Source organism: Chiloscyllium plagiosum, unplaced genomic scaffold (genome assembly GCF_037043375.1).
Source record: "Chiloscyllium plagiosum isolate Xiang-an unplaced genomic scaffold, Cpla_swu_hap1 HiC_scaffold_7, whole genome shotgun sequence".
Taxonomy (NCBI): Eukaryota; Metazoa; Chordata; class Chondrichthyes; order Orectolobiformes; family Hemiscylliidae; genus Chiloscyllium; species Chiloscyllium plagiosum.
This window is the reverse complement of record NW_028270145.1, coordinates 20572105-20585610: the sequence shown is the minus strand read 5'-3', so window position 1 is coordinate 20585610 and position 13506 is coordinate 20572105. Positions and strand designations below refer to the sequence as shown.

At 42.2% G+C, this 13506-nt stretch overlaps 2 protein-coding genes across 5 annotated transcripts in view; one reads left to right on the top strand and one right to left on the bottom strand.

The window, feature by feature from the left end:
* Positions 1 to 7193, bottom strand: part of als2b (alsin Rho guanine nucleotide exchange factor ALS2 b) — a 150771-nt gene extending 143578 nt beyond the window's left edge. Inside the window, exons 1-2 of one of the 3 annotated variants that reach the window (XM_087988788.1) lie at positions 7061 to 7193; positions 2685 to 2875 (exon numbers count right to left, since the gene is read on the bottom strand). The gene's annotated coding sequence lies outside the window, so the exon portion shown is untranslated. Of the gene's footprint in view, positions 1 to 2684; positions 2876 to 4271; positions 5961 to 6418; positions 6972 to 7060 lie in introns of those variants that run through there. The other 2 variants (XM_087988787.1, XM_087988790.1) reach the window with 2 other exon arrangements.
* Positions 6831 to 13506, top strand: part of LOC122551366 (eIF5-mimic protein 2) — a 30503-nt gene continuing 23827 nt past the window's right edge. The window contains exon 1 of one of the 2 annotated variants that reach the window (XM_043693126.2): positions 6831 to 6968. Coding sequence is in view for 1 of the 2 variants with exons in the window: in XM_043693125.2 (XP_043549060.1) it covers positions 7233 to 7240 (8 nt within the window). In the remaining variant the exon portion in view is untranslated. Of the gene's footprint in view, positions 6969 to 7220; positions 7241 to 13506 lie in introns of those variants that run through there. The other variant, XM_043693125.2, reaches the window with a different exon arrangement.

Below are 13506 nucleotides of genomic sequence, written 5' to 3'. Positions count from 1 at the left end.
GCATAATGATAATCCAGGCTTCACTATCTCTCAGGAAGATGCAAAAGTTCTCACAATATTACTTCAATGAATTGGTGCTCTGAAGAATACTTATCCATAATCAACAACACAAGAACAGATTATCTGGTCATTATCATGATGATATTTGTGGAAATTTGCTGTTTGCTATGTTTTTTAATAGTACAGTATAATAGTGAATACACTTCAGAAAAATGTTGGTTCTAAATGCTTTAAGATGTTTGGTGACCTTTAAGGGTGCTATTCTAATGTAAAACTTGCTTTTTAATGCAAGGAAGACTGTACCAGAAGAGAAAACAAAAAAAAAAGCTGGAGATCACAGGTGAGGCAGCTTCCATGGAGAGAAAGCAAGCTAACCTTTATATTCTAAAGGACTCTTCAAAGCCAAAAGCAGTGGGTAGAGACCATTTTGCATATTTTTAAAAAAGGAAATTGCATAAATACTTGAAACAGGAAAGAGCACTGGCACAACCTATGTTCAATAGTTGAACAAACACTACACACTTTGGACTGGAGCTGGGAAGTTACATATCATACAATGGCTCAAACATTAAGTGACAGAAGCTCGGAAATCGATGCTGTATTGACTTTTCATTTTAAAACAGATTGATATTTTATTCACCAACAAGATGATGGGATAAGAGTTATAGTTCAGCCACCATCGCACTTAACAGTGGAACAGGCTTGAAGAGCTCAGTAGCCTTCTTTTGATGGAGGAGACAAAGCAAAAAGGGCTACAGCAGGAGTTTCCTGAAGAGAGATGAGATTTCAGGTCATAAGACATAGGAGCAGAAGTAGACCACTCAATCTATTGAGTCTCCTTCACCACTCAATGAGCTCATGGGTGATCTGATAATCCTCAATTCCATTTTCCTGCCTTGCCCCCCATAAGCCTTAATCCTGATTTAATATGTTCTTCTTCTTTGGCAGTCCCTCAAGGTTTTAGAGTTATACAACACAAACAGACCCTTCAGTCCAACCAGTCCATGCCAAACATAATCTCAAACTAGACTAGTCCCACCTGCCTGTTCTTGGCCCATATCCCACCAAACCTTTCCCAATCATGTACTTACCTAAATGTCTTTTAAACATTGTACTCACATCCACCACATAGACAGGGTGGTCCAAAAGGGCATTTGGCACACTTGCATTCATTGCTCCGTCTTTTTGAGTATAGCAGCTGGGAAGTTATGTTGAGGTTGTACGGGACATTGGGGAGGCATCTTCAAAATACTGTGTCCAATTCTGGTTGCTCGGTTAGCGAAAGGATATTATTAAGGTAGAGAGGGTTCAGAAGAGATTTGGATGTTGCCAGATATAGAAGGTTTGAATTATAAAGAAAGGCTGGGATTTTTTTTTCTACTGGAGTGTAGGAGATTGAGAGGAGACCTTATCGAAGTTTATAAAATAATAAAGGGGGACAGATAGTTATGGTAGTTGTCTTTTTCCTAGAAAAGGGGTTTTCAAGACTAAGGTGCACATTTTCAACGGGAGAAGAGAAAGATTTAAGACACACATGAGATGCAAACTTTTTTAAAAATTACAAACACAGAAGGTGGTTCATTGACTTGCTTCCACCCTAAAGGGTGGTGGGTTCTGCAGTGGCTGTAACAATGCAATTTTGAACCTGCAGACTCTACCACAGGTGGAGTAGGTGATGTTTGGTGGTTTGACTTTAGGAGCAGAGCTGAGCAGGAGCTTGCCAGAGGGCGGCCTGGGAATGTAAATGACGTCAGAACTTATCTCAAGGATCTGCGGCCTTCACTTCAGAAGCAGAGCTGAGCAGGAACGAGCTGGAGGGCAGCCTGGGAAGATATGAGTTTCTGATTGAGTGTTTTGACTAAAGAGGAACTGAAAAGTGATGTCATAGGAAGGGTAATAGGAAAGCTGCTAACTTTGAATCTGTGTTTACATTGAATCTTTGTTAAATTATTGGTTATAACTTTCATTCACATTGAGATAATAAGCAGAGATATAAAAAGTTTGATTTTTTTTTTTAAATTCAAAACTAGTTAAATAAGGATGAAAGGTCAGGTGATGTGCTGGTCCTGCATGACGTAGGAGCTGGTGGACCTTACTGTGGTTCCCAGTGACCACACCTGTAGTAAAATGCTGGTTGCTTGTCGAACTCCAGCTCAGAGTTGATGAGCTGAATTTGGAGTTTTGAACGTTGCAACACATCAGGGAGGGAGAGAGTTACTTGGATGCTGTGTTTCAGGAGACAGTCACACCATTTAGGGAGAAAGTGAGGTCTGCAGATGCTGGATTCCTGAAGGGCTTATGCCCAAAACGTCGATTCTCCTGTTCCCTGGATGCTGCCTGACCTGCTGCGCTTTTCCAGCAACACATTTTCAGCCCCAGTCACACCATTTAGACTTACCAACTTGAATTCAGCCAGTGGTCAGGAACAGGAGGGTGTGGCTGGGGGTGAGAAGCATATCAGCCATGATTGAATGGCAGAGCAGATTCAATGGGGCAAATGGCCTAATTCTGCTCTTATCTCTTATGAACTTATGAGGCAGGTGTGTCGGATGCTCTGGAATCTGCGCACTCTTTTTACATTCCATGGCAAATGACTCCCACATCAGTGGGGATGATGAATTTGTTCAGGGAGGCTTTCAAAGCGTCCTCATAGCATTTTCTCTGCCATCCGAACAATTGCTCACCATTGTGTAGCTTGGAGTAGAGCTCTTGTTTCACAAGTCTGTGTCATATTCAAGTTGGTCATATGTGGCAACTGCCTCAATTCTGGGGATATCATCCTGGGAAAGGCTGATGATATTAGCATGTCTCTCCAGACAATTTGCAGAATTTTGCAAACACTGTGCTGGTGATAACTCTCCAGGTCTGGCACCATCTGTGGAGAGAAGTCAGAGTTAACATTTTGGATCCAGTAACCCTTCCTCAGAACAGATAGTAGCTAGAGTTTTGTTTTTAAAATGCAGAAAATAGGTTGGGTGGAGGGGATACAGAGTAAACAATAGGTGCAGATTTAACCCAAAGAGAAGAACAGTCAGACAGAAAGGAGCAGATAACGATCAGGCTGGGAGTATGAGTACCAATGATCATTCATCACCATTTCTACCACCTCCAGCCACATATTCCCCTCCCCTCCCTTGTCAGTCTTCCACAGGTACTGTTCCCTCCAGGACACTCTGGTCCACTCCTCCTTCACTTCCAACATCCATCCACCCGCCCACCAACCCCCAAACAGTCCCATGGTGACAACAGATGGCATAACACCTGTCTGCTTACTTCCTCCTTCCTAAATATCCACAGGCCAAAACATATGTGGGCGGCACGGTGGCACAGTGGTTAGCACTGCTGCCTCGCAGCGCCAGAGACCCGGGTTCAATTCCCGACTCAGGCGACTGACTGTGTGGAGTTTGCACGTTCTCCCCGTGTCTGCGTGGGTTTCCTCCGGGGGCTCCGGTTTCCTCCCACAGTCCAAAGATGTGCAAGTCAGGTGAATTGGCCATGCTAAATTGCCCGTAGTGTTAGGTAAAGGGGTAATTGTAGGGGTATGGGTGGGTTACGCTTCGGCGGGTCGGTGTGGACTTGTTGGGCCGAAGGGCCTGTTTCCACACTGTAAGTAATCTAATCTAATCTAAAAAAAATATCTTCTCGGTGAAGTAGCGCTACATTCGCTGCTCCCAATGCGGTCTCCTCCATATTGGAGAAAGGAAGCACAGACTGGGTGACTGCTTCGCAGAACACTTGTTCTGTCTGCTTAAAAGACCAAGCTTCCAGTTGCCTACCACTTCAACACACCTCCTTGTTCCCCGACCAACATCTGTCTCAAGCTTGCTGCAGTGTTCCAGCAAAGCTCAGTGCAACCTGGAAGAACAGCACCTCACCTTCTGCTTGGGAACTCTACAGCCTTTTGGACTCAAAAGCAAGTTCAACAATTTGAGGTCTTGGGCTTCTCGCATGTCCTTACTCCTACCCCTATACTCCAGGCCTTGTTATCACATAGTCCACTATTATAGACAGCCCATTGTTCGCCACGAACAGTTCCCATTAATAGCTATGCATGCTCCCAGTCGGATCATTAACTACTCCTTTGTCTCACCAATTGACTCTCTCTCTTTTTAGGCCCTAACTCCACTCACCCTAAACTCCTTACTCCCTGCCCCCATCCTATCTTCTGCATTAAAAACAAACATTTTCCTAGCTACCATCAATTCTGAGGAAGGGTCACTGGACCCAAAATGTTAACTATGATTTATCTCCACAGATATTCCCAGACTTACTGAGCTTTTCCAGCAATCCTTTTTTTGCATTTGATTGTCATCATCTGCAGTTCTTTGGTTTTTATAAGTCTCCAGGTACTTGAGAAGTCAGCTACACATGGTCCAAGGATCTGTCCACCTCAGAGTTGATAAAACGTGGAGCAGGAAAGGCAACCTTTCCTGTCAGGACCCTTCATCAGGACTGGATAAGGGAAGGGATCTCAGAAGTAGAGTGGGGGGGGGTTGAGGAAAAGGTAGATGGGATAGTGATAGGTGGATATAGGAGAGGTAGGTGGGATGGTGATAGGTGGATACAGGTAGGGGGTTATTGTGACTAGTCAGTGGGAAGGGTAGAGTGGATAGGTGAGAAGGAAGATGGACAGATTAAGTCAGGTCAAGGAGGTGGGGAGGAGAGGGAGGGAGGGCTGGACATGGACGAGTGAGAGTTGGGAGAGTTCACCAGCTTCAAAATCTATGTTGAGGCTGTTAGGCTGTAAGATCTGAGACTCAGTATAAGGTATTGTTCTTCCAGTTTGCATGTGGCCTCATTTTAACATTGGAGGAGACCCAGAATCGACATATCACCAATAGAGTGGGAGGAGTTCAAATAACTGGCAACCAGAAGGTGATGTTGATTGGAGTGTATCAAGTGGAGATGCTCCATGAACTGGACCCAGAGTCTGCACTCGGTATCTCCAATGTGGAGGAGACCACATCAGGAGCTCCAGATGCAGTAGACGAGGTTAGAAGTGTAGGTGAATCTCTGCTGGATTTGGAACGATTGTTTGGGGTCTTGGACAACCCTGAATATGCCGATAACCCTGCCTTAACAGACCTGTGACAAAGAATTCCACAGATTCACAACCCTGGAAGAAATTCCTCATTTTGGTCTTAATTTTGAAACACTTTTTTCTAAAATTATGCCCTCTGCCCCTAAATTCTCCCACAAGAGAGAACCTTTCCACATCTACCCTGTCAAGTCCTCTAAGAATCTTGGTATGTTTCAATAAGGTTGCCTTTCATTGTTCTACATTCTAAAGAGTACAATCTAGTCAACATCACTTCATTAGACAGTCCCTCCACACCTTTTGTCAAGTTACTACATTTTTTTAGAATAAGTCCAATGCAAGCACATGTTGCCTTAGATAAGAGGATGGAAAACTGATCAGTATTCCAGCTGTTATTTGATTAGTGCCTTGTATAGTTTTAGCAAAACCTCCCACATTTATACTTCATTTCCTTTTAAATAAAATGCCAACATTCTATTTGCAGTTCCAATTACTCACTGAACCTTTTGTAATTCATGGATGGAGAATCCTAAATCCATTTGTTCTGTAGCTTCCTGCAGTCTTACTCTATTTAAATAATATTCAGCTCCTCCATTCCTCCTACCAAAATGTAGTCTCACACTTGTCCTCGTTACATTCAGTCTGCCAAGTTTTGAAGGAGTGGCACTCCAAAAGCTAGTGCTTCCAATTAAACCTGTCAGACTATAACCTGGTGCTGTATGATTTTTAACTTAGTACACCCCAGTCCAACACCTACATTTCCAAATCATCAACTTTTCTTGAGGATGGATGCACCCCTCCCTCCCCAATTAAACAAAAAAAGAAACACTGATCTACACAATTAACATGCTATATAGGCTTTCTGCCCAAATCATCCACTCTCAGAGTCGTAGAGCCGCACAGCACAGAAACAAACCCTTCAGTCCAATTTTCCATGTCAACCAGATATTCTAAATTAACCTTGTCTCATTTGACAGCACTTGACCCATGTCCCTCTTAACCCCTTCCTATTCATATACCCATCCAGATGCCTTTTAAAGTGTTGTAATTGTACCAACCTCCACCACTTCCTCTAGCAGCTCATACCATACACACACCATCCGCTGCGAAAAATTTACCCCTTAGGTCCCTTTTAAATCTTTCCCCTTTCACCCTAAACCCTATAGTTCTGGAGCCCCCAACCCAGGGAAAAGACCTTGTCTTTTCACCCTATCTATGCCCCTCATGCTTTTATAAAGCTCTATAAGAGCTCCAACACTCCAAGGAAAACAGCCTCTCTCTTTAGCTCAAACCTTCCAACCTTGACAAATCCTGTTGAACAGTTTCACCCACCCTGTGGTGTTTACGGAGCAAAACCACCAATGCACATAAGACACTCACCATGTTGCAGCACATTGTTCAATCACACTCCCCTCCCCCCCGATGACACATGAAGCCAGCCGGGGGTTTTCACGTTTTACGTCAACAGTCAAATTACGCTTACCGACGTCGCCCACCCGTGGACGGAGCTAAAGGTCTGAACAAAAGAGGGTTAGTAGTGAAGGGTGATGTAAGGCAAGGAGAAGAGAATTTTCACAACAGTCGCTGGGAGAGATCATTATGGTTATTTAATTTTAACTTGTCAATAAAATATAATCAGTAGTGTGGTTTGAAGTCCAGTCAAGCCACAGTTACGAACGATAGATTTTCTAAGACTTCCCTCTCAATGTGAGAGGGGTGCGCAACCCGGTTGGATTGTACCATGAAAGGCGGCCCTCCACGCTTGTGCAGTAAGACGAGTGGAATAGTCCTAACTTGTGGTGGGCGGCAGGGGAAAGGATACAAACACGGTGCATGCGCAGTCAGTTTAGATTCTTCCTGCCGGACAGCATTTGAACGTTAGATCAAATCTCTTTGCGTGTCACTGACTTTCACAGCAGTAATTATCTCGGTAAGTCTCTGGGTAAAAATAGAAAATGGAATCTGAATAATCATTCTATGTGGAAACTGAAAGGAGAGAACAAAAACCGCCACGCCGTTTACCGGTTTTGGTCTGATGCGCGCCCTCTTCTGTCGCCCGTGATTTGAGGTGGAGTGGGGAAATAGGACGGGAATGGATGCCCCATTCGGTCCTCGCGCCAGGCGGCGGTTGGAAGACCCTCGCGCCTCGGAATGGGCGGTCGCTTTGTTCCGATGGAGCCGGAGCGCGTGAGGGATGGATGAGTAAGAGAGGAGCACGGGACGTGGCTTGGGGGAGGGGGAGAATCCTCCGGGCGAGCCTGCGGAAAGGCCGCGACCGCCGAGTGTTCCCCACCCCCGTCTGTATATGACACTACCCTCTTCATGCCGACTCGAACAAAATGGCTGACGGGCCCTTTTTTTTCCCTCCCGCTCCCGTCCCTTCAGTACACCCACCCACCCCACACTATTCACTTGCATATAGATAGACCGAAAATAAATGATGGCCACGTGCTTCTCAACAGGCCTAGGCCAGGTCCTCAACACCATCGAGGATGATCTTGGGTCCTGTTTATTTCACGCGCTCGTCCTTCCTTTTCACCCCATTATTGTTGATTTAATTCCTATAAGCCTCCTTTTCGCCCAACTGCTGGCGGGTATTGCACTAAATCAAGGGAGGTTTTCTTGATTTCGTTGGGTGTGATCAGCATTGCGCTGGTGCGGTGTCATTTAAATGATTCACTGGCTGCTCCTGTTTCATTTCCAGTCGATAGAGGGTGGAGTGGTCGCTGAGGAGTGTTAAACCAGTACTCGCGCTTATGTTTGCAACCATATTTTCTGTCTGAATACAGTACTTGCTTTCTTTACAAAAAATCTCCAAATTTGTGGAGGTGGCTGGTTACTGGGCATTGAAGGGGAGAGGATCTCGAACTTGCTGGAGCAGAAGTCAGCGGGAATTGTGAAATGCACTGTCTTGGAGCATCTTATACACTTATTTTATATCGCACGGCCAAGTCATGGAAATGGGATTAGAATGGTAAAACGTTTGGTGACTGGCGCGGATATGATTGGCGGAAGGGTCATTACCGTGCTGTGAAAATCTCTGACTTTAATCTGTTGGACTATCGGAAGATAGAAACACGAAATAGGAGCAGGAGTCAGTCGCTTGACCTCTCGAGTCTGCTCTGCCATTCAATGTGGTTATGGCTGAACAGTATGCCTCTCATTTGTAGATGGTTATCTAGATTTGAAGCATTTTGATATTAAGCTGTACACAATTGTCATCATAATAATGCAACACACCCACCTCCTTGGGAATATTAGCATTATGTAAAATATCAATTTAGCAGCTGCATTTGTACTTGAGTTAATTTTCGACTTTTTGAAGCTCTTTATTGCGAGCACTATCTGCTTTAACCTCAAAACAAAGCATCCGATTTCTCTTATCGCAGTGCATCTTGTCGATAGTAACAATTCAGTTACAATCTGCCAGTTTTGGAGAGATTGAGATGGAAAAAAGTCAGTAGGTCTGGCCTGATCAGTGGATCGAAAACAGTTAATGTTTCAAGTCCTATGGCCCATTAGGGTTTCTCCAGCTTTTTGTTTTGCATGTTTCAGATCTCCAGTATCCACAGTTTGTTGTTTAGTTGAGTGAGTGAATACATTTTAGAGAACAGGGTGTGAAGTAAAAAGATGTTGCCTGAATTGCTTTGCTCTTCCAGCACCACTGATCCAGAATCTGGTTTCCAGCATCTGCAGTCATTGTTTTTAGCTCTGTGAAGTAAGAAGACTTGTCTTTGGTATTAAGTTTCTTGAGTGTTTGTTGGAGATAGTCATTCAGACAAGTGGAGAATATTTCTTCATACCACTGATCACTGCTTTGTTTTTGGTCAAACTTTGGAAGTTGGAAGTAAAGTTACTTGCTGCAGAATTCCCAGTTTCTGACTTTCTCTTGTAATCACGGTATTTATGTAGTTGCTTTGATTAAGTGTTGGGTTGCTCCCAGGATGTTGATGGTGGAAGATGGTATTACCAATAGATGTCAATAAAAGGTTGAGGGTGGACGGCATAATTTCAGTGCAGCTAGTGGACAGGGACCCTTGAATTGCCTTCCCTGTATTTTTGCCTCTGACCATGACCCCAATGGATTTGTCTGTTCGCCAGAGGAGTTAGTTTTAATTCATTGAGTTGTATTGATGGTTCATAATTAATTACTTGTAGCTAGAATCTATTTGTGTTAAATATAAGAACCTGTTCTTCCTTTCTGTCAGCTGAGATCTAAAATGGTGGTGGGATGGGGAGTTGCATGGTTTCATATAATACTTAACTTTTGTGATGACCTTGGGAGTAGTGGGGTTTAATTTCTGGCATGCTACCCAGTGAAGGTCTGTGTAAGTAATTCACTAAAATACAATAGTTAGATATATTAAAAATCAAAGAGCATGAAGTGTTAGCTGTTTTTTAATTTTAAAACATTTACCTATTTTCTAAATAATTTGTTCAGATGTTATTGCTCACCTCTGGAGCAAGGTGGATATGGGGTAGGGACACCAGCACTTCACCACAACAGTGCCATTAATGTTAGCCTTTATAAAGTAAGATTCCAGAAGACCATAGGGCTGCTTTCTCACTAGAGAAATGACTGGTGGTAAGTTTAATCTGAGAGTAATGGATGTGGGTGAGAAGTTGGGACCTCCTTGGTAACCTCAGCTAGTTATTTGGTCCATTGCTATTGGCAGTCAGTCTCTCCATCCAAATATCGGCTGAGGTAAACAACCAAACTTTTTGTAAGTGGGATGCTGAAATACAAGATTTTGCTGTGGCTGTATAGCCCAGGCTGAGAGTACTGTGTACAGTTCTTGCTAAATCTTGGGAAATATTTCTGCAAGAAGTACAGTGTAGATTCACCAGAGTGCTACCAAGACTGCAAATGTTGGATTTGTTTAGTTTATGCAAAATGCAAGGTGAAAGAATGATTTGAGTTTTTCGGGGCTTTAACAGAAATTTGGATGTTTTTTTCCCTCTGCACCACTGGGAGTCAAGAACAGAGGGCTTTGCTTTAGAATTGGAGCCAAGTCATTCAGGAGAGAAGAGAAGTGCAATTTCTCTGAAAAAGCAGACCTGGAGCTTTTAAGAGAACTAAACTTCATGTTCAGATTTTAGAAGAGGTATTGTGAAACTACAACCCCCCAAATATAATCTTAAGCCTTATAATTGTAACCAAGGATTTCATTATAAATCTGACTTGGAGGTGCTGGTGTTGGACTGGGGTGGACAAAGTTAAAAATCAGACAACACCAGGTTATGGTCCAATAGGTTTATTTGGAAGCACCGCTCAGAAAGCTAATGCTTCCAAATAAACCTGTTGGCCCAAACCCAGTGTTGTGTGATGTTTAGCATTATAAATCTGATATGCTTCTGCTTAGTCACAGATGGCAACTATGGAATCAACTGTAGTCATTTGAATTTGATTTCAGGTCCGGTATGATCTTGTTAAATGCAAAACAGGCTCAAGGACTGAATGGTCTACTCATTTTATTCTGACTCTGCAGACAAGGAAAGCTGTCTTTTTTAAATAAAAATTTGAGCTACATTTGCCACTGATGTGCCAGTGAAATGGGTTTATAATCTAAATTTTGTTTTTGCCAATACCTACAATTTTGGAGATTTTTGTGTGCAGAATTATGTCAATTAGCATCAGACTTTGGCAAAGTTGCCCAGGGATTAGTTTTAACTCAATTTGTTATTGTAGTGAGTGTTACAAGCAATTATTGCCTTTTCCATGTCACTTTTGTTAAGGTGATGAGTTGTTGCATTGAGTCTCTGCAGTCCATTTGGTGAAGGTACTCCGTCTACTCTAAGTAGGGAATTGATGGATCTTGCTCCAGTGTTGAAGAAGGTTTGTCTATACAAAATCAATGGGAGTAGTAATTTTCAGCCAATTTACATGAAATCTTTGTTAAACTACTTGGAGTTAAATTGCTCCATTGACGTTTGCACTCGAACTGGAAGTGCAAGATTCTCAGTTTACTCTTGGTCGAATCAAGAAAATGTTTTAAAATGTTTGCTGACCTGCATTCTTCCAGTTCAAGTAATTCCTGTTTTTAAATTTGCATCCTGGTTTTCAAATCCCTCAGTAACATTGTGCTGCATCCTCTAACCACCCTTATGGATATCTGGGCTTGCATTGGCATTGACCAAGATAGCAGACTTCCTTTTTTGATTGCTTCATTGCCAATCATGCCTTCAAATTTGCTCCCTAAACCTTTCTCTCATCTTGCTTTGCTCCTACCTCCTACGGCTGAACTTTAGCTCATCTGACCAAATAGATCCTTATGTGACTCTTCATTGTATTCCACAGTACTCTAATGAAATGGATTGAGGTCATTGATATTTGATTAGGCTACATAAATCCAATATTGATATTTTTGCCTTGAAGGATTTAAGAATTGGATCAAGCAAGAAAAGAGGGTGCAAGATCAGCTTTGTATGACAAAACTGTATCTGAATACTGAATTGGAGAAAGATGGGAAGGACAAAATGACAGGCAATGATCATCTTGAGTACAGTACTTCCAATATAGTTAATTCAAATTTTCTATGAATATTAAGAGAAGGGGTTATCGAAGGAGCAGTGGGATTGATTTAAAGATTTGTTGGTGCAAGCTTGAGGCATGGCAGAGATACCAGATGAATGGTTTGCATTGGCATTGACCAAGATAGCAGACTTAGCCAAAATTGTGGAAAATAAGAGGGCTATTGCATACAAAGGAAGTACCAAAAAGGTTGACAGTCAACTTAAACAGAACAGCTTTAGAAAACTGTTAATAAACATGGCATCCTGGAAACTAAATACATGGTGGCTCAAAAGTACAAAATTGAGGAAGCTTTTATACTAAATTAATTTTAAAATTTTTGAAAAAGAGGCTAACTAGCCCCAGCTGGAGGTTTCCGTTCGCATCTGGACACCATACATTTTTCTAAAAAAAAATTGAAGGCTTTGAAGAGAATATAGAAAAGATGTGCTAGAATGCTTTGGGGCTGAGGGATTGAAGTCATGTGGACAGCAACAGCTGGATGCTCTCCTTAGAGCTAGATGGGCAAGATTTTGAATTGCATGAGGGAATTATTTCCAGTGGCTGAAGGGTTTGATATTGAGGGCCTCGATTTAGGGTGATTGGCAAAAGAGCCAGATGTGATGTAAGAAACATTTTAATGCATTTTGCAGTCTCCTATAATAAATTCTCTTTTGATAGGCCAGAAACGTTTTGGAAATTGGGTTGTTTAAATTTTTAAAAGGCAGCTAGGGGAAGCAGTGTAGTATTTTTGCTGGACTGTTAATCCAGAAACGCAGGTTGTATTCTAGGTTTAAATCCCAGCATGGTAGTTGGTGGCATTTTGTCTAATGATAACCATGAATCCATTGTTGCTTGTCAGAAAACTCCATCTGGTTCACTAATGACCTTTTTTTTTATGTAGGGAAACTGCCATCCTTTCCTTGTCTGGCATACACATTACTCCAGACCCACAAATGTGTATGATTCTTGAGTGCCCTTTGGGCAATAAATCCTGGCTTAGCCAGCATTTTATTCATAATGTGAATGAATAAACTAAAAGAAATGCATGGGAATTATTCTCCATATTGTTGAAAGAGAGAGTGCCACCACAGCAAATACCAAAGTACTTTGTAGCCAATGAGGTATCTGTCAAGTGTAGTTACTGCTTTAAAATGGGGAAGCCAATTACTCATAACAGACACCCACTAACATTGACAATATTGACAAAATAATCCAACATCAGGTTATAGTCCAACAGGTTTAATTGGAAGCACTAGCTTTCGGAGCACCGCTCCTTCATCAGGTGGTTGTCCACCTGATGAAGGAACGGCACTCCAAAAGCTAGTGCTTCCAATTAAACCTGTTGGACTATAACCTGGTGTTGTGATTTTTAACTTTGTACACCCTAGTCCAACACTGGCATCTCCAAATCATGACTAAATAATCAGCTTTATTGAAATAAAATGAACTCTGTAGTCTTCGCAAGATTATTGGATAAATACTTGCAAATATTCTCATGGAAATGGGAAGAATTAGAATGAGTTTTATTGAAAGAGATATGCTGGAAGATTGTCAGCATCCTGATCAACTAATGGCTATTTTGGGTTTAAGTACAGTAAATGTATTGCAAATTAATCCCATCACAATGATAATTCCAGAACTGCACACCAGCCCCCAAAGCTGTTGCTCTTACAGCACAGACAAGGTAGCATTTTTTTTTCCCCAGGAACGCACTTAAGAGTCATAGAGCTGTACAGAATAGAAACAGACCCTTCGGTCCAACATGTCCATGCCAACCAGGTACCCTAAATCAATCTAGTCCCATTTGGTGCATACCCGTCTTAAATCTTTCGTATTCGTATACCCATCCAGATGCCTTTTAAATGTTGTAACTACTGTTAGGTTCTTTTTCTTGAGATTCTTACACACTTGATGCAACTGCAATATGCCAACTTCTGTGAACTGCCAAAATTCA